At 38.6% G+C, this 24,812-nt stretch overlaps 4 protein-coding genes across 9 annotated transcripts in view; 2 read left to right on the forward strand and 2 right to left on the reverse strand.

Moving 5' to 3' along the window:
• LOC121941886 overlaps positions 1-4,953 on the reverse strand; it is a 23,829-nt gene extending 18,876 nt beyond the window's left edge. For 3 of the 6 annotated variants that reach the window (XM_042484838.1, XM_042484833.1, XM_042484836.1), the window contains exon 1: positions 4,821-4,953. The gene's annotated coding sequence lies outside the window, so the exon portion shown is untranslated. Of the gene's footprint in view, positions 1-1,770; positions 1,859-2,124; positions 2,377-4,820 lie in introns of those variants that run through there. The other 3 variants (XM_042484834.1, XM_042484837.1, XM_042484835.1) reach the window with 2 other exon arrangements.
• Positions 4,954-5,947: 994 nt separating this feature from the next.
• LOC121942659 (3-mercaptopyruvate sulfurtransferase-like) lies at positions 5,948-11,494 on the reverse strand. Its single transcript, XM_042485923.1, has 2 exons — positions 10,781-11,494; positions 5,948-6,970 (listed from the first exon to the last, which is right to left on the reverse strand). Exons 1-2 carry the CDS (start codon positions 11,358-11,360, stop codon positions 6,672-6,674), a joined length of 879 nt encoding a protein of 292 aa, XP_042341857.1. The 5' UTR covers positions 11,361-11,494; the 3' UTR covers positions 5,948-6,671.
• Positions 11,495-12,292: 798 nt separating this feature from the next.
• Positions 12,293-15,885, forward strand: rps19bp1 (ribosomal protein S19 binding protein 1). Its single transcript, XM_042485924.1, has 4 exons — positions 12,293-12,460; positions 13,400-13,573; positions 14,525-14,622; positions 15,182-15,885. The coding sequence occupies exons 1-4, from the start codon at positions 12,406-12,408 to the stop codon at positions 15,329-15,331; spliced, it is 477 nt and encodes a 158-aa protein (XP_042341858.1). The 5' UTR covers positions 12,293-12,405; the 3' UTR covers positions 15,332-15,885.
• A 2,070-nt stretch (positions 15,886-17,955) lies between these two features.
• Positions 17,956-23,950, forward strand: atf4a (activating transcription factor 4a). The gene is made up of 4 exons (XM_042485343.1): positions 17,956-18,118; positions 20,200-20,379; positions 20,724-21,041; positions 22,164-23,950. Exons 2-4 carry the CDS (start codon positions 20,331-20,333, stop codon positions 23,186-23,188), a joined length of 1,392 nt encoding a protein of 463 aa, XP_042341277.1. The 5' UTR covers positions 17,956-18,118; positions 20,200-20,330; the 3' UTR covers positions 23,189-23,950.
• Positions 23,951-24,812: the final 862 nt, after the last annotated feature.

Consider the following 24,812-nt stretch of genomic DNA (forward strand, 5'->3'; position numbering starts at 1 on the left):
GCCATATAGGCAGGCTGAATATTTGCTAAGCTCAGTCCTGCTTACATTTACATGCATTGATAAGTTAGTAATTAAATAAAACTAGCCTGAAAAAAGTACATATCAGTGTTGGTGAGGGGTTTAACCCCTTGAAAAAAAAAAAAAAAAAAAAAAAAAAAAAAAAAAAAAAAAAGCTTTAAAAGACAGGAGAGGAGGAGAAAAGTGAAAGAAAAATATAATGAGAGAGCGAAAAAAAGAAAAAAGAAATAAATGAATAAATAAATAGATTATTATTATTATTATTATTGTTATTACAGAATTTTTGGACATTTTTCCTATTTCTTATTATGGTATTCTCATGATATTTTTCTTTCACTTTTCTCCTCCTCTCCTGTCTTTTAAAGCAATATGCTCAGGTCATTTTCTTTTCTCAATTTCTTGCAATTTGTTGACAGCATCTCTTGCCATGCTGCTAATGGTCTTTTTAGCTGTTTTGTTTTAGAAGAAACCAAACCAATTCAGGTGTCTGAACACAGCACAAGTGAACTCAAGTCATTCCAGGTTTCAGGTAGTTAAAACCATCACCTTTAACGCGTGAGGTGATGGTGGGAGAAATTAACATAATGTGCGAGAGCATGTAGGAGTACGCAGCACAACCTGAAACAGCAGCAGCAGCTACATGACTGATCAGCAGAACAGGACTGTGGGTTGACTTATACATTCAGCATTTACTGGATAGATACAATTTGGTAACAGGCATTCATTGTTCAGACTATGTATCCCAAAAATATCCCCTGCTTATTTCTCTAGTGCTACCAGTAGGTTGACTTTTTCAGAGTAAAATGGCATAAAAATAGTGGGAAGGATTGACTCAATATTTCTTACAAACATTTACTTCCCCCACAGGATGAAATGTAAAAACGTCCATCGACTTTTCTACCTGCCGAAAGAAATTCAGTTTTTCCAATACTGTTAGCATTAACATTGTGAGCACGCTGACGTGAGCATTTAAGCTCAAAGCAGCCTCACAAAACTGCTAAAAATCTCTCTCTGTCTCTCTTTCCCCCACACTGTTTGCTTTTCCCTCTGTCTCTCACTTCCTCCACCTTCTCTCACCTTCCCACGTACCAAACCCCACACATCTGCCTTGCTCTCTTCAGTTAACTATCCTTTTCTAAGAAATCTTATCTGTGGCAGGGTATCATAAGTTATCTGTGAATTATGAATCCAAGGTTCTTATTATACAGACACCATGTGAAGAACTTCAAACTACCCCCATTTAATCAGTATTTTTAAAACATTTTTTCTGTTTACTGAGATAAAATTCTGAATTTCAAAAGTCCACAAGCATGAATAAGTAGCCTACCAAATAGTCTTTTTAAAGAATTTGTTAAAAGTGTGTATCCTCAATGGTGCAACACAAAGCTTCTATTTCCTCTCCAAATACCAAAAATTACCGAACATTGTCCTGTTTAATTAGGCAAATTCTATAAAAACATTTAACAAATTTAAATATTTTTAAGACCGTTTCGTCACGGCGGATGTCATCATTATCATCATCTATAAACACACACACTTATACCACTTCCAAACTACAGCTGATCATAATAAAAAATAGCTGTTGACTAAAGATGATTTAAGCCCTGCAATAGTCTGGCGACCTGTCCAGGGTGTACCCCGCCTTCCACCCGATGACAGCTGGCATTGGCTCCAGCCCCCCGCGACCCTTACCAGGACAAGCGGTTACAGAATATGACTGACTGACTAAAGATGATTTACAAAAGAACGTACCTGTTCACTATCTTCTGTCCAAAGCCTTTCTCCTTTCTCTACATTCGAAATGAGTGAAGAGTGATTCATTCAGAATGTACTGAAAAGTTTCTTTGTAAGCTAAAAATGTAAAGATTACCAAAAAACTACGTCATCGTCTACGTCATCATTATCATCATCACAGAACACACACACGCACGAAACCATCTGTCATCAAGAACATCCAAGAACAAACAAAATTTGCTTTATCATCGTCTTCATCATCATTCATCACCATTTCTGCTGTAGCATCATTTCCCGTCGCAGACTCATTCATTCATTACACTGAAAATCAAAAACAGCTCTTGACCATAGATCATTTACCCAAGAACGTACCTGTCCATTGCCTTCTGTCCAAAGCTCTTCCCCTTTCTCTACATTGAAAATGAATGATCCATGTCTGTAGACTCATTCAGGATGCACCATAAAGTCTAAAGCTAGACCGTCTCATGTAAGTGACGTGGGCCTGTAGGAAACTTTTCTGAGTAAAGCGAAAAAAAGCTGTGGTTATGTGGTTCCCCTCACTGCTGATATCCAAGCATGTTACAAGAAGAAATGTAAACGAGTAGTGTACTGCTAGAGTAGTAGCGCCTTTTTTCTTTTTTTTTCTTTTACCGCTGTCACTTCACAGTATCACCTAAGTTTCAGGCAAAATAGAAACTCGATTTATGGTTGCCTAAAAAATGTCTATGTGTTACTATCATTCATCAATTGTGAGAAGTAAACGTAATGTGTGCTTTCCTGGATTAGGCCCTAAAAGGCAACCCGTAAACCAGTGGTTCTCAACCAGTGGTCCTTGAGGAAATTCCAGGGGGTCCCCAGAAAAATAGGAAATTGTTTATTTTCACAATTTAATTCAAATATAGAACTGAGCCTTAGTCAGTGACTATTCTGATTAAGAGTTTCAATTCCTCTGTAATTATCCCCTCAATACAAACAACAAATATCTTCTCAGAGGGATGTCCCTGTTGTAGTTGGGTGTTTTTTATGAGTGCTGCGTTGACAGGTTTAGCCGGCCACACTGCTGAATGTCCAGGCCAGGCCTGAGCAGCGATGCTCAGGCCCGGCTTGACTGCGGCTCAACTGCGCAACATCTGGAGATTTTTTTCTTCATGACGCACTTGATTTTCAGCAAAAATATACACTGAAAATGGTCTTTTAATAATCACATTGACATTTTTTCACCTTTCACTATAATTTAAATGTCTATATCTGTCATGAAGAGTAAAAAAAATATCCCAGAGTACAACAGATGCCTAACTCATAACATACAGATGCAGAAGTCCACTGTCAAAGCTGCAGCATGTGACAAGTTGGTATGAGAACCTGTTGTTTGCTCAGTCTTGCGATGTGGCCCATCTTCAGCTGAAAGAGAGACAGGGCAGGTACCTTCTACAACACATACTGTGTAAAATTGAGTTTACTACACTTGCTACTATATGACTTGAACACTCTCTCCATATCTGTCATGAGACAATTGCGCTAGCAGACTACTGCTGCAGGAGTGTGAAAGTTGGTGAGTGTCCACTTGGCCACACACACACAGTTGCGGTCAGAGATAACTGAAGCATTACATGGCTAATGGTTATTAATGGCTTTGACATCAGAGTCGAGCCGTTTTTGTGCCAACGTGAGTTTGTTGGGACTTTTTAACTGCTGCTGCTGCTGGGTTAGCTCATGCTAACGAGGCAAACATTGATCTAACTGTTCCCTGGAAGGAGAGCGGCTCCTTCAGCTCTGCATCTGTGCACCAATAGAAAGTTTTCTTAGCCGGTGGGAAGTCAGATAAGCAAGGACATCAGCTTAGCAGACTGTCCTTTTGTGTGGCCCTGGACACATAAGTGTACACACTGCTGAAAGAATGTGGCAATATGTGGCCCAGAACACCCCCGATGTGGTCTGAGCAATTGGATCTCAAGACGTATTGATGATGCATTTGATGCATTAACACCTGTACTTAGAATTGTCCTCGTCTGATCTGACCACGCATGACGCATGTTAATAACCAGGGGGCAAAACTGCACTGGGGCATACAGCAATGCACACTGCTGAGTCATATATTGCAAATAAAGTTACAATGCAAACACTCCGCACAGCATGCTATTTTGCTGTTATGCAGACTGACCATCATAATGTTTAGCTGCCAGACTTCCAGGTTTATCAATAATGTTCCAGATTGTTAGAAGATGAAACTTTCCTTGTATCACATCACACATACACCTTTTGCCACATAAAATTCAACTTTAACATTTTGAAAACCAACATACGTAAATTAAACTTCTGCTTTGAAAACAGCAGTTCTCACATCCCTGCTTGTGTGCAGGGGAAGACTCTTAATGTCTCATTGCAGCCATTATGGTCTTTTCCAGTTTGCAGTCTGATAGCTTACATTAATGAATGTTGAAATATTCTTCAATGCCCTGATTCATATTCAAAAAACGTTTTGGTGTGAATTCAAAAAGTCATGTATTCGTAGGTAGGAAAACTATTAACACTGACAATAACACACAAAGGATGACTAATTATTTGATTTCTGCAAGACCAGAAATTGACAGCAGCGTCTTAACAAACCTTAAAATAGTAGAGAAACTATCACCTCATATTGTAATTTTGGCTTTTTGTCATCTAAATTCAAGCGGTTAGATGTTTTGCTGCCCTCAAGTGGACAACTTGAACTCACCATCTTTATCAGGATTGACATTAACAACATCTGTACTTGTCAGTTGAAGTCAGATTTTAAATTATTGTGTTAAAAAATGAAAAAACCTTAATCAAAAGTCCACTGATTGAGTCTGTTCTCATTAAGGTACACGTTACAAATTATCTTTTTTCTTTCAAATTAATCTTGAATCAAAACAGTGGCAAACTCCAACAGTGTGTAAAAGTTAACATTCAGTTCCTTCTATAATAATAATTTTAAAAAAAAGAAGATTTAAGTAAATTTTGGTGTTTCCCCCATAACTTTTGCCAGTAGTCCTTGTGTTCACGGCAAGATAACAAAAATAATTCCTTTATCAGATCAACACACTCACCAGTCTGGGGCAGGACAAGACGGCTACTCCCTCAGGCAGGAACGGCAGAATAGTTTACTCTTTTTTTGTCATTTGTACAAGATCCATAAAAGAGCATACTTCATCTTTATTTCGCACAAATGACCTCTGCTTAACAAGGACCTGCTTCAAAACTAAATCGAAAGAAGGAAGTTGGAACTTTTTTATTTCACTTCTCTTTTAATAAATGTTGAGTGCCTAGTCCTAAAGAAAGATGTTGGACTGAACTGCCAAACCAAACGGTTGGTATTTCATGACATGGGGATGAGACTTAACAATCGACTATCTTTCTCCAGCTTGATGACCATGAATTTGTTATTAAGACCAAAGTACTTGACAGAGTACTTTTATGTTAAAACTTCAAAAAATGTGTTTTATTAAAATGCATTTAGGTGACAGGTACATTGTTGCTCATTTTACTTAGGAAAAAATGTCCCAAAAATTGCAAGAAGATAGTAAGAGGTGACAAGAAAATTACCTAAAATGATTTCAAAGGGAGAATTATTAGAAAATTATCAACAAAAAGAAAAAAATAGGGAAAAGCACTTGTCAGCATTTTTTTTAGGCCATTTTCTTTTCTTTCTTTCATTCTTTGGGGTTTATTTTTAGGTTATTTTCTTGTGTCCCTTTTACTATTTTCTTCTTCCCATGTTTTTGTGAGATAAATCAAACCAATTTGCTCAGGTTTCAGACTGAAGTTAATTATAAGAGGCAGCTAATGAACATGTTACCATTGTAATATAAACATGTCTAATATTATTTCTTTCCACCAACACTGCCAGGGAACCTGAAATAGATTTTATCAGATAAAATATATATATATATAATATTTGTCTTTCAAAACTGTGTATTGTAATCGCAGCACAACTTTTCTTTCATTGGTTGGTTGTAACTGTGTGTGTTTGTCTAATCAGCATTGTCAGTATTCAGCTCACAGGTCTGAAGTCCAACAGTCAAACTCAAAGTGCATTTTTCTACCAGCCTGCCAAACTGGACTCTGCTCTCAGGTCAGTTTTGTGTCTCTTCTGTCAAGAATCGTTTCCACATGTCTCTGCCCTCAAAATACACGAGTAGCAGCTGTACATGAGATTTCAACAACTTCAGGCTCATTGTGATTCAAAGTGCAGCTCTATTTTTATTACCAACATTAGCATTGCATCTGTAAACAAACCCTTTTCAGTGTCGAACATGATTAAACAGTCAAGTTTAGTGTTCACATCTTGCTGGCTCTTTGGTCAAGTCACTTTTTAATGTGTCTGGAGTGAAAAATAAGTCCCTTAGTGATGTATGTTTGGATTACCATTGTTTTTTGTTTGTGTGTGTGTCTTTTTGCCGAGAATTCACTGAGAAAATTGATACAACACTTACATCTATACACTAAGTATGAAGCTGCAACCAGCAGGAGGTCAGCTTAGCTTAGCATAAAGGCTAGTGGCAGACAAAACAGCTTGTCTTATTTTTATATTCCTTTTTGTTCTTGGATTAAACAAATAAGCCATAATGTGCAAATTTGTAAAACTGGTGCAAGATGACAGATTTTTTTTAAAACTTTGTGCAGAGTCAGACTAGCTGTTTGCCCCTATTTCCAGCCTTTACACTAGGCTAAGCTAAGCTAATTTAACTTTTTTGTTTTCTGTAGCTTCATATTAAGCATACACACTTGAGTGGTGTCAATTTCGTCATCTACCTTTCGCCTAAACATCAACTAAGAAGGAGGTATTTCCAAAAATATCAGACTACTCTTTTAAACCTTATCAGACATAAACAATCCAGTGTCGTCCGGTACCAGTCTGATCCAACCCATCAAACACACCTCCTGCTATCCTAAACCTATCACAAGTGTTTCCCCCGTCCTTCAGAGATGACGTGCTCGGGCACAGCGCGAGTGTACCACTCCGACCACCCGCCGTCGTACACTGACACCCCCGGGTGCCCGCACTCATGGGCCGCCAGCGCCACATTACACGCAGTCACAGCCGAGCCACAGGAGACACAAATAGGACGGCTGAGGTCAACGCCCGCCCGGGTGAACAGAGCCTGGAGTTGCTCTTTGGGCAGGAAGTGACCCGACGGAGACAGGAAGGAGTGGAAGGGCACGTTGATGGAGCCAGGGATGTGGCCTGGCTCTGTGTCTGTCAATCAGAGAGAGAGAGGAGAATAAGATATATGTGCTACTAAGCTGTGGTCTAAATTAATCAGTAATTAGCAGGTGAAGGACAGATTAAAGAGAGACACATCAGGTGAACAGGGTAAACATTTTTAACTAATAGATATCACACTGAAACTTCTACAGCTGATTGCTTACATTAATACAATATCTTTTGTTATAAGTTTGCTGAAATTTTGTGTTAAACACTTTAAAACCTGGAATGACCCCCCCCCCCCCCCCAAAAAAAAAAAAAAAAAAATTTAAGAAGCTAATAATGTTCCGGTTTTAGTTGACCATCAACACAGAGCCAGCGTAATGAAACTCACATGGTTTTTTAATTTCCCCATCTTCCCATAGTTTCTCTCTTGCAGTGCCTCTTAGTATACATCAGCTATTAAACAAACACAACTTGCAGCTGTGAGCACTGCATGCATCAGACAGAGTTAGAGGTCAAAGGACACAAGAAGTGTTACATCATTGCAGCTGCACACAATGGACTATAGGCTACTCAGCATTATTTAACTAGTGGAGAGCAAAAGGACTTTTAGAAATTAAAACAAACCAGATAAAATTAGCAAAGCATCAGTGTGATCACAAACAAGACTATGAAGCAGATAAACATGTCAGCTGTGTATGAGATTGAGTCTGTAACCTCTGCGCGACATTAAAACGTCAATTTTTCACTCGGCTTGGTAATTTTTTATTTCCGAGACAGAATTCCCAAAGGTGGTCGGGTGGTTGAGATGCACATTCTTATTGCAACAGACATAACATTTAAAAAAATGTTGTTAATGTATTACTCTGTCATCTCAAAGACTTCTTTTTGATAAATGTGATTATCAATATTTGGTACCTAAACATATTTTCATTTGGCATATAACAAAAAGAAGACAAACCTCCAGTTATAGAACCATATCGAAATAAAATTCAGTCATACATTATTTTTTAAATGCATAAATATAATATTCAGAGTACTTCAATGCTGTGGACAAATATTGGTCGACACCAAAGAGTTTTAAGTGTGATACCAAGCCCTAATTGTGAGCATTATCTAGCAATAACAAAAATGGACAGTCATGATAAATAACGGGGACTTATGATATAAACTAAATCTGACAAAAAAAGGGGAATTCCAGTTCCTCTCACACTTCCCTAAACTGTCCACTGCACGGAAAACATTTCATTGGCAACAGCCTGTTTGTTTGAGATCAAAGTTCTCTGCTGAGACTGTTTGATGGGCACTCTAACAGCACAGCGTGTGTATTTCTGTGTGTGGAAAAGAAGGGAGTGAGAAGTGTATGGAATAAGATAAGGCACGTACGATGGCTGTCTTATCTCTGTATACAGACTACTATCTGTGGAGATCAGCATATCTACAGGTGGATAATAACCAAATTCTAGACCATTTAGTCTACTGGCTACTGCCCTTCTCTAATGTGTGTGTGTGTCTGTGTGAGAGTGTGAGTGTGCGTGGAGCATATGGTCAGTGAAAATGCATGGTTATGCGAGCATGTCCTTATTGCTGGCTCTCATGTGTTCGTGTAGATTGGTGATTTATTTTCAGTTTGCTGCCTGTGTGTTTGTCCAGACTCTGCAAAAAGCCTATGTACCAGGAAGTCGTTGACACAATGGACCATTATGTGTTCAAACCCATACTGGAAAAGTATGTGACAGGCATGATTTTATTTATTTATTTATTTTTATTTTGCATTTTACTGCTGTTTGTTTTCAGAATGGCAATATATGAGGAGCTATGTCACCTCATATAGCATAGAATGAAACACAGTGTTGTGTGTTAAATATTTACTTTATTATGGCCTCATTTTCTGTCAGAGATTGCAAAAGAATAATAGGCTACATGGCAAAAATGTGTTGGGGTGGTATTCATTAGTTTTTAAAATGCGTTGTTTGGCAAAAAACATCCATGCACATTTACTGGTTTGTGTTAAAACAAACAAAATTGATTATGGATTTTTTTGTTTTAAGATAGGTAGCCTTTATTTTTTTGTTTTTTTTGTTAAGTTTTACATGTGTAAAATCCCTTAATTGCACACAAGAAAGCACGCTGCCAAGACTATGTAATATTATGCAACATTCAGACATCATTTATTGCATTGAACATTGATCTTTTTCCGTGGTTTTGCAATTGCCACAATACCAAACATCGTCATGGACATCGTGATAATGTTTTCATAGTAGCAACCAGCTGACAGTGCACCAAAATCAAAGGGCAAGCACACTGCTTTACTATCATCAGGGATTCAGCTGATGTCATGTTTGCGTGCAACAGAAACCAACAGACCGATGTCTCACAACATCATATGAATGACAGTCACTGGTTTCACAACATGCCGCAGTCTGCCAATTTTTCCCTCCTACCTTTGTTTTCTAATAACAGTGTGATCAGCACGTCTGCCCCTATATCACTTCTCCTGATCTGACCAATGAAAGAGCAGCATCTGACCGGTGAGGCTAACTTAGTTGATGCTGTCAGTAAAAGTATGGATTAAAAATCTGATACAATAGTATCATGCAAAGTTATTATGATATATATTATGTGTATATATATATATATATATATATATATATATATAACTTTGCACTAAAAACATTACTAAAACATTGCATATGAGGTTAAATGCTGACGAAGACATAATGTTAGAACTGCAGTATTCTGAGGATGTTTTGTTGATGGTGGTGAAATGTTCCCACAATGTTACATGAGAACAAAGAAGGAACATTTTAAAAGCAATACTCGGAACAACATAACTTTTTTTTAATGTTTATACCAGAATGTTACCCTAATTTTAAGAAGAATGTTTTGGGAACTAAAGGAAAACTTTGCACTAAAAACATTACTAAAACATTGCATTGGTTGCATTGTAGCAAGATTTTTTAAACCAAAAATTGCTTGCTGGGAACGGGGCCCTGAGATTTTGGGCCCCTGGGCCTGTACCTGGTAGTCCTGTTCAGTAATCTGGCATAGCCTTTTGTTATTAGAAAACTCAAATGTCACTAAAGGTGACCTTAAATACACATCTCACACCTCCACTGCTCTCAGTCTGGTTGTTTCATGCTTACAAGAGGTCTGAATGCAACAGTGCCATCTTGACCACAAGACTTCTCTACAGAAATCATCCTTTTCTTTTGTGGCCATAAATCAGTGGAATACTCCTCCAACAGAGCTAATAACATGCACAAACTTTCAAATCTGTCATACTTGACAAAACGATGGATAATGTCACCACAAACTTGTGCACGTTTGTGATCTAGTGTGTCGCGAGTGAGGTTCAGGATTTGGGATTGTGCAGCATATCTATTTTTTTTATTAAATTAAATGTATATATTGCACATATTTGTGAATGTGGGAGGGGGCAAACTGGTTTTAGCATCTGGGAATGACTGTGTATATTTTATAGCTGCAATTTTGCACAGATTTGTGATTTATCATGATTAGGTGGGGTGGGATTTTGGGATAATATTTGTAAAAAATGTATGACCTGGTATTTTGTACTTTATTTAATCAAATTAATTTGTTCACACTACCTGCCCAGGTCTAAGGGCAGAAAATATCAATTTTGCTGAACCCTGGTAAAATGCATCTCTTCTTTTTTCTTTAAAGTTAATCCCTGCTGGCAAAAAACGAAACATATTATGCTGGTATACTGGTAGCTGGTTTTAGCTGGTTTTAGCAGGTCAAAGATGGTCTTAGATGCAAAATTCAGCAGGGATGTTTTACTGTGCACACTCCCTTTTTAAATAAAATTGCATTGCATAATTTCAGTCTACTCACTGTCTCTGGGTTCAGGGTCCAGTCCTTTGAACCTGCCTGCGGGCCTGGCGTCCACCACCTGGAACCTCTTGGTCTCCAGGTTATCCAGGATATCTTCATAGCTCTTGATCCAGGAGCGGTTCAGGGAGGCCTTAAACTCGGACGGTACTGGTCTGACGTACTGGTCAGTCACCGGTCGACCCTCCAGTTCCCAGTTTCTAAGCCCCCCGTCCAGCAGCGACACCGCGCTGTGCCCGAACACCCGGAACATCCACCACACCCGGGGCGCCGAAAACGCGCCGAACTCGCTGGCGTCGTACACCACGACGTGCGTGTCGCTCTCTACTCCCAAATTACCGACATAATCTGCAAAAAGCTTCTCTGACGGAAGCATGTGGTCCAGAGGAGAGGTTTTATCACAGCACTGGTCTATGTCAAAGAAAGCTGCGCCCGGGATGTGCCTCTTCTTGAACTCGCTCTTGGTGTTGCGCCGCAGTTTGGGCAAAAACCAAGAAGTGTCCAAGATGCGCATTTTGCCCTGAACCTTTACAGCGTCTGCGAGCCATTTAGTGCTGACCAGAGCTCTCGCTTGAAGCGCCATGGTTGATTCTGGAGAGGTAGACGGGCTGCAAACTTTACTGCACTATAACCTGATCCACCTAATCTTGTGCCAAAGGTTGAGGGTGGTGGAGAGAGCATACGGAGATAGAGGGAGCGCGCGCAACAGCCCACACTCCCCCAGTTCACTGAGCAACAGCTGGAAGTGAATGGAGGCGGTGCAAACTGCATATGTGTTTATATATTTGAATGGTGAAAAGTATTATTGAAAAGTTTTCGTTTGCTTTCCCCCATATAACATTACGAGAGTTTTTTTTTTTTTTTTTTGGTATTTTAATGCAGTATGATCAAAATACACACAAACAATGCACATTTGTAATAATGATAATGAATCAAATCGATACTATATCAAAAGCATTTTTTTGTTTTAGAGAATTATGCCTACTATTCATTCATTAATTTGTTATTGCAGCAACATGCAGAATGGATTCACCGTTGTGACGCTGTAGGTCTTCTTTGGTATGATAAGCTTTTTCCAAGACGTAGCATAATTTGTCAATTTAAACGCACTTCTAGGTTTGTTTGTTTTTTCATCATCTTAAGTGCTCTCGTGATCTCTTTATTTTGATCACAGCACACATAACACTTTTTTGCCATAATTTGCTACAACTGCTTGTATTCTGCACTCCTCCTCATACAATTATTTGTTTTATATGCTATTTTAATTTTCTCTAAAGATAATCAAATGTGAAGGGTGTTAACTTATTATTTTTTCTTTGTTGCAGAGCACATATGTACTCTATCTCGTTAAATTATCTGTATTTATATAATTAATGATCATTATTATTATTATTTATATTAATGTTAGTAGTAGCTGTAGTAGTAGGTTAGGCACAGGAGCTGGAAGTTGTCGGGGGGGAACTTTACGCATCGACCGTTTTCCAGCCGGTTGCTCTCAAGCGGTGCACAAGAAGAGCTCGCCGGATGTTAGACTCACACGTTGCAGGCGAGTTTTTGCAATACATCCGTGAGTTTTTGTCAATGTAGCTTGTTGTCATTTCTTCAAAACCTCATATTATTAAATCAGGATGTCGGCGTCGTTGCTTAGGAGAGGACTGGAGCTGCTGAACGACGATATTAAAGGTGAGTTTCGCCTTTTAGCTCGCTGCTAAATGACAGTCGGCTAACATCAGCGCTTCTGTCTGCTGATGTTTCATCGTTTCAGTTTGGTAATTACAGATGTGGTTAAACACTCCTTCTCACTGCAGCTGCATTAAAATGTAAAACTGGCCACTTCAGGCTCATTTTTGCTTTATTGGGGCATTAATTGAGGATAGTATCGATATGATTTATCTTGTCCTGCAAGTTAAAGAGGCTTGTTTAAGAGGATTTACTTGTACAAAATAGCAAAAACCATAAACAAACACACAACATTTACTATTTGTTAATATGTGTTTATATATTTGTGTGTTTTATTCTAAAGTGTTGTGTCTAACAATCAGGTTTAGTTTTTTATATAACGTTACAAGGGATTTTCTTCGGTATTTTGGTGTAGTATAATTTAAATAAATACGGTAAAATAAAAGAGATAAATAAATTATGCAAGTTAACGATACGAATTTGTAAAAAGTAAATAAGAAATCTATAATGTATCAAAAGCATTACATTTTTTTGGTTTTAAATCCTTACTGCCATCATAATTTACCATTATTCCCATTACTATCATTGTTCATCATCGTCATTGCTGTTTATATTAATATCATTATTGCTCTTGTGTTAAAGGTTGTGATGATGATATTATTGTCGTTATTATTGTTGATATAATGGTTACAGATATTATTCTGGGAATAGTATTTTTCATGTACCACTACACAATATGCAGTACACACACACACACACACACACACACACGTTTTGTCCTCAGGCATCCTCACATTAAGGCCATAATGAGACATACAATCAACAATTATGCTGAATCAGTTTTTTTTAAATCATCACAAAATAACAGGTTTTAGTGCATTGACCAGTCGGTTACATACACACACAGACTAATGTGTTTCTGTGTCCTGTGCACCTTGCCAGATGCCACCAAAGTGAAGAAGAAGCAGCAGCAGACACCCAGTTCAGCCACGGTGATGGAGCTGGTGAGCACAAAGCGGCAGGGAGTCACCAAGCAGGTCAAACGGCTGCAGGGTCGCCTCGGTCCCGGAAAGAGCAAAGCTACAGTCAAAGACAAGAAGACGAAGTCTGCAGTGGGTCAGTCCGCTAACAGTCCCGCACAGCATCCATGTTCAGAGGGAAAAACATCCCAAAGTAGAATTCACACGTTTTATTTCATTAATATGCAGCTCTGCTTCATTTTGTTAACTTAATGTCTTAATGTTGTGAGCCAGGTCATTTTATATGTAGATATTATATTTATATGAGTATTTATTTAAAAGGGAACAGCATATTAATGAACATCAGTATAAAACACAAATGTAAATATGCCAGAGTCAGCAGGACTGCTAATTTACATCCGTAGTCGTCCATCTAGAAAGAAAGAAGAAGGAGGGGAAAAACAACAACAACATGAACCACAATTTATACAGAGGACAGAAGAGCAGGAACATTAGCAATGTAAACTGTATGGCAAAAAAGTATGGTATAAAGAGCTTGGTGCAATGTGCCTGATCTGTGTGCAAAGTGCAAAATGCAACATGTGTTGGTTTCAGGCATTTATCATGGATCACTGGAGAAAAGGACAAGGAGCTATATTGCAGATACAATGCAAAACAAGAATCCAGCTGAATACTAATCACTGGAATAGCCAAGTGATAACTTGAGATCACATTTATTATGTCTGTTTTTTGCATTTGTTAGAGAACCAAGGCAGTGTTAAAACAACATGAAACTGATTGCTGTAATGTAGACAGTAGAGTAGAGGTTGCTCTGAATCTGCTCTTGCCCGCTCCTTTTTTAACTTTACATTATAACCACTAGGTGGCTCTATTACGCAGCAATCAACCTCTCAGCAGACAACAGACTTACAACAAAATCCACAGTTTAAATGATGTTAACAGTCAAAATCTCTTATGTGTACATCAAAAGAGTATTAAATAAAATATGCAATCTGACTCAACAGTATGTATCGTTAATGTAACTGTAGTACTGGTAGCTCTCTGGTGTTTGTTTTGTTTTTAACTTCTTCTTTGGTGTTAATTGTAGAGGAGTTCAGGAAGACGCAGAGGAAGAGTCAGATGAGCACTAATCTCAAATACTTTATGGAAACTGGCTACAAAGCAGCAGATTCTGACACTTTGAAGGTAAGAAAGAGAGAAATCACTCTCTTATTACATCGACCCTTCTTTACTTTAGTCATTTGCTTTTAAAGTAGTGAAATGTTTATATAAAATTGTTAAAGGGGAACTCTGTATTTTTCAACATGGAGCCTTATTTTTCCATGTTTTTGTGCACGAGTGGCTGGCGGGAACAATAATATTTGAGATTGTTCCAGTATTGAGAGGGAGTGCTGCAGCTGGCAGCACTGAAACAGGCTGCAGTGTAAGCATTCGGGGCAAGTGCATCCTGTCAATTAACCATCCATTAAAAACCTGCGTATAGATGTTTATTTCAATAGGAAATGGGAGTATATGACACAAAAACTTAATGTGCAACAACAAAGGAAGGATCTCACCAAGTTTGGCAGAAATCCTATTTTTTACTTCACCTATCTTAGAAAGCTTGTCAGTTTGAGGAAAGTCTCAAACTACAGAAACATGATAATTCATTTTTTATTCATATTTGTACAGCTGTTGTTTTGATTTAATTCTGCTTCTGTCTGCTGTTTACGAGTGAGTTTGTCTTCACTTCTGTCTCAATTAGATCCTGAGCCACAATACAGGAAGACAGTCCAGGAATCATCCGGAGAAATGCGCCAAAAAGGCCAAGGAGCCGGAGTCTTTGTTCACAGAGGAGGAGTTCCAGCAGTTCCAGAAGGAATACTTTGGCAGGACTGTCGAGGAGAAGAAATAAAGCGCACCGAAACACAAAGACACAGCAGCCACATCGGAAACACCAGAACTGCATTTTGTGGATCACAGGTAGTTTCTGGACCAGATTATTCTCTGGAACTGTCACTTCACGTCTCAACAGAGGAGCAGGAGAACTCTGAGGAGAAATGTGTTTTGAATCTGTGCTGGTGTTATGACTGCAGACGCACACTGTCACATACAGCGGACATGTGATCAGGACAAGAGTTTTACTACAAAATGTAATTCTGAAAATATGTAACGTGACCATAGTGGATGGTTTATTGATTTTTGATGAATAAGCACCAGTAATGTGGATATAGTGACTACTGGTGTAAAGCCAAATACTAGAACAGGTAAGTTCAGAAAACGCCACCACTTTTCTGTAATGCAGCCTTTTAAACCAGAAAAGACAACCCTTCTGATATCTAACTGTCACATAGCACAGTATCGATAAAAATATTGATTTATTGAGCATCACCTCATATGAATCTTTTTCACATAATGAAAATGTAACATACATTAGATTTGACAATTAAAGATTCAGATTCATTATGCTATTCTGGGAGTTTCCTTCATTTGGGATTGTCAGTCTGTACCAAAATTTAATTGAAGTAAGACTTTTTTTTTTTTTAGTTTTGAGAAGAAATACTTTCAGCATCACTGATAAGAGGCTATGTGTTTTCTGTAAGAAACCCCTCAACAGATTACGATTAATACAGAGGAACGTTTAGTGTAACTGCAGATACTTTACTACTATTTTAATAATGCAAAGGTTTACAGCAATAAAACTAATCACTGATGTTGTGAATACAATCAATACAGAATAAATCAATCAACTGAAATATGACACTTAAGAGAATTAAATGTTTTTTAGTACCCGCAGATGATCACCAGAGGGCAGTCCAGTTCTTACCGCTGTGAACTGTTATGTAGCCGAGTTCATCAAGTTTAACCAGCAGCTGCATTGAATTATAGAGGCTGCATGTTTCTAATGAAGAGGCATAACAACTAAACAGGAATACAACATATTGTTATGGTGCAAGGGAGAACTCGCAGAAAGCTATAAATGTAAGTGACAGACAGTAGCATACAAGGATTTGAATGTTTTCGTCCTCCTATCTTCACTGTCCACATGCACAAAGTGTAAAACTGTCATTGGCTTCACCACACGCCATCAAGAAACAACACAGGACAATTTAGAATAAGACTTATTAAAAGATGGTTTTTACTGACAAGGAATTAGCTTTGGTTTTAAGTGCAAATATAAAGTACACTAAACTATATACTATATATACTATATTAAAAGGAAAAAATAAAATAAGGTATAAGTACTAGAAAAGTTACACGAAAGATATGACAAAGATAATGAAAAATGTATTATCGCAATTATCTACAATAAGGGTGTTTTATAATATAAAAAGCTGTAATTATGCGCACGATGTGCAAAAATATTAAATAGTAAATGTGCAAAAGTTCACTTTAACAGTTAAAGAACATTTCAGCATTATCTTAACCCTTTGAAACCTAAAGTAATGTCAAGTTCCTTGTTCTGCTTTCAGATGTCTATCACAAATATTTAAACCTTTGAGTCCTGAACAAATTGGCATGATTTCTTTTAAAAACATGGGGAAAAGGACAATGGGCAACTTGGTAAGAAATGTTCCTCAAACTGCAAGAAATTTGTAGATTTAGAAAAGTATTTTAAAAACATGAGGGGAAAAGGTGTAAGGTAAAAAGCTAGGGAAAAATATTCATGGCTATTGACTAAAATTACATATTTATAATTATGTTACAGAATTGTTAGATTTTTTCAGCTCTTTTACCAGGTGAGTTTATTTTTAATTTTTTTTGTTTATTTATTTTTGGTTTTATTTATTTAATTTTCAGGTACTTTTCATGTAGTCTTTACTGATTTCTTGCTAATTTTGGCTCATTTCCATCTTGTCATGTTTTTTGAAAGAAATCAAGCCAATTTAATCTAGTTTCAAAGGGTTAAAAGTGTTTATAAATACTTTTTAAAATTGTGTTTGTAAACGTGTTGCTCCATGGAGGATGTAAAAAAGCAAACAAGGCTAAATTCAACTTTTTTAGTCATTTTAATTCTATGCTACTGAAATAAATTGACGTAAACAAAATATTGTTTCTTACTTACCTAACTTGTTCTTTAAACAGATGAAAAAATGTCTGTCATTATGTATTATGCAACGTTTGTTGAAGTGTATTTGTTCTCATCAGACGCTGGCATTTGTAAGATTCGTAAAACTACTTCCGTTTCCAATGTTTACATTTTGCATTTGACCTATATATGACGTAGGGAGGCACTGGAGTTTGAAGCTCCATCCCATATGCTTCATGCGTATGGCTCTATTTTGTCAGCTTTTATAGACGTTATACATCTAACCAATCACAAACCAGACTCAGATGGAGCGATCACAGCGGTGCGCGTGTTTTATTGACGCTGCTGCCCGGCTGAAACTTCTTTACTGCTCTTAAACACTGAAGCGGCGACGCCTCCAAACGATCCGCGCTGCTACTACGCCTAAAACAAACGCTATCGCGGAGTGACACTGCGGAGGAATACAGTCAGTGGTGTTCAGGCTCTTTATATACCAGAGTGACTCTCTCCGCCCGTCCTTCCTTCTTTTGACTGTCAAAGTAAAACTCAGCCCTCGGTGAACACTCTCCCGCGCTACAATGGCAGTCTAAAGGCGTGCGGCAGCAAACCTTGCAGCGGCAACAACCCGGCAGTGCAACGGCAAAGTGCACTGGCTATTTCTGGCAAAATGGCGTAAGTATTAATTTTTAATCGGCGTTTTACCTCCGCGAGTGCTTTTGACTTCCTCATGTCAACTGTATTGTTGTTAACAGACCTGTTGAGCACGACATGTGCGTTAATATCTACCAAAACGATTTTGAAATTGAGTAAAAAAAAGTGGATTTCAATGTGTTTATTTCCTGGTTTGGAGTTGGTGTCACATTACAGACTTGTCAGGTGAAGTAGTCCCAGCCGGCGGGACAGCTTTGTGTTGACGAGGCTTAACGGTCGCTTTCCTGTAGACGGCGATAACTTTTAAACCCCCTTCATTTATATTATTATTAGAATTTTTTTTGTATTTTTACAGTAAAAACACGACCCAGAGTATTTATTGACACAGGTAATGTTTGTGTTTATTACACATTGACAACGTGGCGTGTCCAAAATGGCGCGCGCTGTCCTTGTGTCTCAGCCCTCGCACAGATGGTTCTGTTGTGAAAATGGCGGTTGCCCTCCCACATCTCCGCGATGACTCACGGAGGAGGGCGGGGCGAGCGGCCGAAGCATGACCAAATTAGGAAATGTTATCCCCCGGTGGAGGGCGGGGTGTCTGCTGCTTTAGCTCCGCTTTGTCGCCACAGTGAAACGGATTAGCCAAAATTAGCCTCCCCTCCCCCATTATGTTTGCGACGTAACATCCTTATCGACCAAAACACGTTTAACGAGAAGTTGTATTGTTTCCGTGAGGGTTGTCAATGTCAGAAAAGGTTGTTTCGGGAAGTGTGTCCACTATGGGGTGTGTCTCAGATGTACAGATAAGGTTGGCCTACTACAAGTGATAGCAGCCACGTGGCATAATATTTTCATAGTATTTTCATATATTTACATTTTGTTAAAACACCACACTTCCAACCCCTTATTTCAACACTCATTGTGTATTTGTCATGTGTTATAGTTTCTTTTTTTTAAAGTTGCAATACTTATCAAAGCACTGTCGTTACTGCAATAATTGGTGCATTAATTCAACTACAACAGTCCTCCATTTAATTATTAAAATGTGAAATATTCTTTAAATTCAGTATAACCTATAGTTAGATAAACATAATGTATACTTAATGTTCTTTTGTGTACATTGTAGCATCATGAAAATATTTCACGTTTCTATCATTACAGATAAGTATTATACATTATAATATAGTATAGGACACAGTTCTATATATTCTTTATATTTATTTACACACTCAAAACATAAATATTTATAATATGAAACATTCATATTGGGGTGGACTGATATTGGTTTTCATGGCCAATACAGATACATATTAACAGTACTCAATGAGACCAATAATAGATATTTGGAACCAGTATGCATTGACAATAAAAATGAAAATAATTGTCAAAATTTCGAATTTGGAAGAAAACCAACCCCAACACAAAACTTGTTTAAATATCTTAAGATTTTTTTAAATCAAAACTTAAACTTTCAACATCATATACAGAAAGTTCCCAGCAACATTTTTTATAAAGTCAACTGTACATTTAAATAAAAAATAATAGATAAAAATAGCTTCCTGAGGTTTTACAGAGTGAAAGTTTCTCCCATGCTGACGCTTTCTTTGCACTTTTTTAATTAGTCCCAGTAATTAGACAGGCTGATAGTTTGTCATCTCTTTGTCTTAACTGCAATAATTGATGCAATAATTCAACTACAGCAATCCTCTGTTCAATAATTCAAATGTGCAATATTCTTTCAACTCCTGAATGTAGGCATTATTTAACATGTTGCACATATTGTATGTATATTTATGGCTCATCTTACTCATGTGTATCTGTGCATTTAGCACACACATTTAACACTTAACACACTCAGTGTAATCATAAATATTTATAATTTTCAATTTTCACATACTAGCGCTGTCAGTCATATACCAGTGCAGATTGTTTTTATCATTACTGTATTTATATTTAAAATTTTACATACTTTGTGCTTTAGTTATTTCTATTTTCTATAGTTCTCTACACTTGGCGACTGTAATGAACAAAATTTTCCCCCAGGGGATTAATAAAGTGTTTCTTATTTTGACATACTCTTCATTTCTGTCTCTTTTACCCAGGTCTCTCTCGGCAACCACCTACAGCATTGCTGCCGTCGACAGCACCACCGAACCCCTCGACTTGCTAACGTCATCAGACTCACCTTTGTTTTTGTTCATCCGTTCACGGCTAACACTGACCAGCAGCAGCCATGACACTCTCCCAGCTGGCCTTAGAGGACGTGGAGGCCCTGTACTTAGGTTGGTGTTGTGATGACAAATGTTTTTAAAGCGCTGCTACAAACATTACAGTTAGGGCATTCAGTTTGGATAACAAAAATCGCAAAGTTTAGCAGCAATTAAAACACTTGTTTTTATCTCAAAACAGCAATTCATGTACTGACTGCACTTTATTACATTAGATTATAGTGCATCCAGTATATCATCAACTTATTTTATCAAACATGGGGAACCTGAGATTTTAAGTGTGATTACTTCAGTGTGGTGTCAGAGGGGTAGCATGGACATATGTTGAAATAGATTATTTTCCTTGGTTAAATAATGTGCAGGAAATTATGCACTCAATAAGGAATCTTTATCCACAGGGTCCTCGTTTCTGATGGCTGACCCCATGGGGCCCCTTCTGGACCAAGATGAAGAAGAAGCTCTTTCTCCCTCCTCCTCTCTAGAGGGGAAGGCGCCAGCTTCGCCTCCCCTCTCTTTCTCCTCCTACGCATCCTCCCCGTCTCCTTACCAGACGTTGTCGTCTTCCCCGCTCTCCTCTGCCTCCCCGCCTCCCTCTCCTCCTCCCACGTATCCCTCCTTGCTCCTGGGAACCAAGGCCGGAGCGGACTCTCTGTGCCCCCCCTGGCTGGATGCCTGCCACCTGCTCAACAGCCACGTTGGAGCAGACGATGGCAAAGGTGAGAGCTACGTAGAATTATTGAACATACTCTAAAATAAGCTTTTCAAGGGACAACATATTGGTAGCTAAAATGAGCAAAATTTCAGAAACTGGGAATCAGAAAAGTGAACTGATTTACAAAGTTAAATTAGGAACACATGTTTTATCAGCAAGATCTTATGTGGAAAGAAATTAAGGGCCTGCAAAAGTTTCCACCACTGTGAGGAAATTGCTTCCAGGCTGGCGGTTAATATTTTATGGAGGCTGTTCTCTGTGTCAGTAAAGCTCTTAATGTTGTCCTGCAGGCAGCGTGTCCTAGTTTCCATTATGATCTTTTTACAGCCACGAAAAGTGCTTAAAACATATGGGCGTCGATGTTTTTTTGCAAAACACTTTACAAACTTTACCCAACTCCCAAATTAAAGGCACGAATGAGTAATGGTAGGTGTGTTTGGCAATGAAGAACAATCATTGGTTAGCATCTGGCAGGTGTGGCGCTCAAGTGCATAGTTGAGACCGGTTCAAACTGGTTTCATTAAATATGCTATTACACAATGACGTGCATCTCTTTGTTGGAGCAAACTCATTCACTGGTATGAAGCCAGTTGTGGCTCTTGGCATCTGCTCTGCACATTAGACACATTGTTTATGTACGTCAACAAAATGATAACACGGGTTTGGGGACTCAGATTTATTTGTACTTTACTTTAGTGAATACATTATCAAGAGACTTAATAGGATGTGAAAGCAGTTTGTGCTTGCATTCACTAAAATCCAGTCAACAAAGAGGACTTAAAATACTGAAGTTATTCTTGAATTTTATTATTCTATTTCTTTTTTTAATTCTTCACTTCATTTTTTTTAATATATAACCCATCATCATAAATCACAATTTGCCTCAGCGGGCTTTACAGCAAACAACATCCCTCTGTCCTTGGACCGTCACCGCCCAAAAATTCCTTTAACAGGGAGAAGTATTAATACGATAATACATGAATGTGACAATAATAATCATAGTGTAATAATACTCCTTTTACAGAAGAGGTGTTGATTTTAATTAGGTTTTTATATATAAATCTGCCGTTGTTTACTTTAGTAGTTATTTCAGTCAAGTTTTAATGAATAAATCATCTGTCACCAGATGACGCTTTTGCGGGCATGGACTGGATGTCCGAGAAAATCGACCTGAGTGAATATGATCTGGATTCCCTCATTGGTTCCTGCTCATCCGATGAGTCTCCGAGCTCACCCGAGGATCTCCTGGCCTCCCTCGACTCCCACATGGATTTAGATCTCGACTCCTTCCACTCATCCATCCCCGCCCAGCAAGACAGCCTGGAGCTGGGTCTGTCGCTGCCCAGCATCCCCTCTCTCCCCCTGGAGCTCCCTCTCCCTGGGGCAGATGAGGCCAAGAAGACAGAGGTGGCTCCTGATCAGGAGATTCATATGAAGTCTGAGCCTCTGTCCCCAGCTCCGTCCCCGTCCCCTCCCTCTCCAGCATACGCATTGGAGCTGGGGAGTGAAGTGGACGTCCTGGATGCAGAGAAAATGCCCACATCTCTGACCGCCACCATCATTCCAGATCCCAGTGGAAGCATTCAGATGAGCAGCCCCATTGTGTTCTCTCTTCCCACCCCTGACCACATTGTGGTGGTGTTCACCAACAAAGAAGAGCCCTCCCTCGTGTCTCTTTCCGACCAGTCCAGTAAAACCTCTCCTCCATCAAGCGACTGCGAAAGCGACTCTGGCATCGAGTCAGCTGCCGGCTCACCCAGTCGCCTCCCGTCTCCGCCCCCCGTCCCCTCTCCAATAGCTGGTTCCTCCAGGACCAAACCTTACTCCAAACCAGAGCCCGTCACCGAATCCTCCCCCTCGGCCAAGACCTCCAGAGTCAAATCGGTGTCTGGCACTCCTAAAGTGGTCGAGAAGAAACTAAAGAAGATGGAGCAGAACAAGACGGCGGCCACTCGCTACAGACAGAAGAAGAGAGTTGAGCAGGACCTTCTCAACACAGAGTGCGAAGAGTTGGAGAAGAGGAACCAAGAGTTAGCGGAGAAGGCCGAGTCCATCAGCAGAGAGATTCAGTATCTCAAAGACCTGATGGAGGAAGTTCGTAAGCGTCGCGTCAAAACCAGCTCGGTGGTTTTGAAACCAGAATGTGTGTGAGGCACATGTGGTGATGGTGGTGTTTCTGCTCCACTTTTCACATGCCATTACGAAGAACCACAAGTATGTTTGAAGAGATTACAGAAGAATGGCATGCGAGGGTGGATGTATCAAACACGCCACTGAACGGGAAAGAGCTAAACTGAAAGTAAAAAGCCTCTGGAAGTTTATGAGATTGTTAGCGTAGCGCGGGGGGCTGGGAGGTAGTCAGGTGAAGCATCTGTACATGCTTGTCTCTCAGTCCCCTGTTAGACCCCTTAATGTACTCCCTGTCTTACTAGCAGTACTTGTACAAACGGGCAGGGTGTATATTTGTATCTGTAGACTAGGCATGAAAAACATGAGTCACCATAGCTCCTGGTAGTGATGTAGACTTTGAAATAAATGTATTGCCTCACACTCACGACAGTCAAACCCCAGCTCAGCTTCAAAAAGTGACTTCTGTGTCAGTAAAGTGAGATTTTACCTTGTTACCTGCTCCTTTTTTAACCCCCCCCCCCCCTCCATTTCCACCTTCCTCTTTAACAGCTTCAAGTCCAGAAAGGGGCCTCAATATATTTATGAATTCTTGATGTTACACTGTCAACACGGATCTATTTGTGTATATAGTTTTCTCCTCCTTTGCTTGCAGATATTAGCTTTTGTTATTTAATGCTGGATAAAACCTGATAATGTGTTGAATAGCTCAGTCTCTTAGCGCAGCTGTTTGGCTTGTAAAAATGCTTGCTCTTCTTTTTCTAATAAATATCTATCAGTCCTGAAGTGACTTGTGTGATGTGCTTCACTGATTTTTTAAAAAAAGTTTTTAAAAAAGTATTTTTAAAAAAAGAGAAGTAACAGATTGTTGATGCATGTAAAGCTGAAAAACATTTGGGGTTTTATGTCACATACTGGGGTGATTGAACGTCTAAATGGCATTGAATTAATCTAAATCTAAGGCTAAAATGTCCCCAATCATTCAAAAGTCTAAAAAAAATGCTAAGGCATGGAGAGTGAGACGAGGTTTTTTTTTTTGTGATGTTGCGTTGTAAAATCTCACAAGGAACATCTATTTTATTTTCTATTTATCAAATGCCTTATGTTAAATTCACAGAGAGCAGAACCAACAATCAAATTTACTGCATCCAATCAACAAACATGTTTTTTTCAAGGCATATCACTTTTTAGTGTTAAACTTGACCAAAAAGTCAAGTTTTATTATTCTACTAACTTTATTTATATAGCACCTTGAGAAACGGTTTACAAAAGTGCTCTGACAAACAAAGCAAATCAAATGGGATCCATAACACAACAATGGAAAGACAAACAGTCCTATTGAACACAAGTGAGGCGACAAAATTAAAGCCAGAGGACAAATAATGGAAAATGTCAAATGTCAATATAAAACAATACAAAGAAATGGTCCAAAAAAAACCGAAGCAATAAAAGCAAGAAAACCACAAATGAAAGGAAATAAAAAAAGGTCAAGAAATAAAAAGATAATGTTATGTTAGAGTAAAAATTAAGTGTGTTAAATTTTATCCCGAGCAGCATTAAAGTCTCAAAAAAATCTTAAATTTAACTCGCCTCAAGCTGTAGGAACCCTGTTTTAACATACTGTAGTTTTCATAAAAAAAACAAAATT

Source organism: Plectropomus leopardus, chromosome 4 (genome assembly GCF_008729295.1).
Source record: "Plectropomus leopardus isolate mb chromosome 4, YSFRI_Pleo_2.0, whole genome shotgun sequence".
In the NCBI taxonomy this organism is placed as follows: Eukaryota; Metazoa; Chordata; class Actinopteri; order Perciformes; family Serranidae; genus Plectropomus; species Plectropomus leopardus.

Coding starts and splice junctions, on each gene's coding strand:
- atf4a (XM_042485343.1), top strand. CDS start 20,331: ATGACACTCTCCCAGCTGGCCTTAGAGGACGTGGAGGCCCTGTACTTA. Junction 20,380..20,723: donor CGTGGAGGCCCTGTACTTAG/GTTGGTGTTGTG, acceptor CTTTATCCACAG/GGTCCTCGTTTCTGATGGCT. Junction 21,042..22,163: donor TGGAGCAGACGATGGCAAAG/GTGAGAGCTACG, acceptor ATCTGTCACCAG/ATGACGCTTTTGCGGGCATG.
- rps19bp1 (XM_042485924.1), top strand. CDS start 12,406: ATGTCGGCGTCGTTGCTTAGGAGAGGACTGGAGCTGCTGAACGACGAT. Junction 12,461..13,399: donor GCTGAACGACGATATTAAAG/GTGAGTTTCGCC, acceptor GCACCTTGCCAG/ATGCCACCAAAGTGAAGAAG. Junction 14,623..15,181: donor CAGATTCTGACACTTTGAAG/GTAAGAAAGAGA, acceptor TGTCTCAATTAG/ATCCTGAGCCACAATACAGG.
- LOC121942659 (XM_042485923.1), bottom strand. CDS start 11,360: ATGGCGCTTCAAGCGAGAGCTCTGGTCAGCACTAAATGGCTCGCAGAC. Junction 6,971..10,780: donor GGACCCTGAACCCAGAGACA/GTGAGTAGACTG, acceptor TCTGATTGACAG/ACACAGAGCCAGGCCACATC.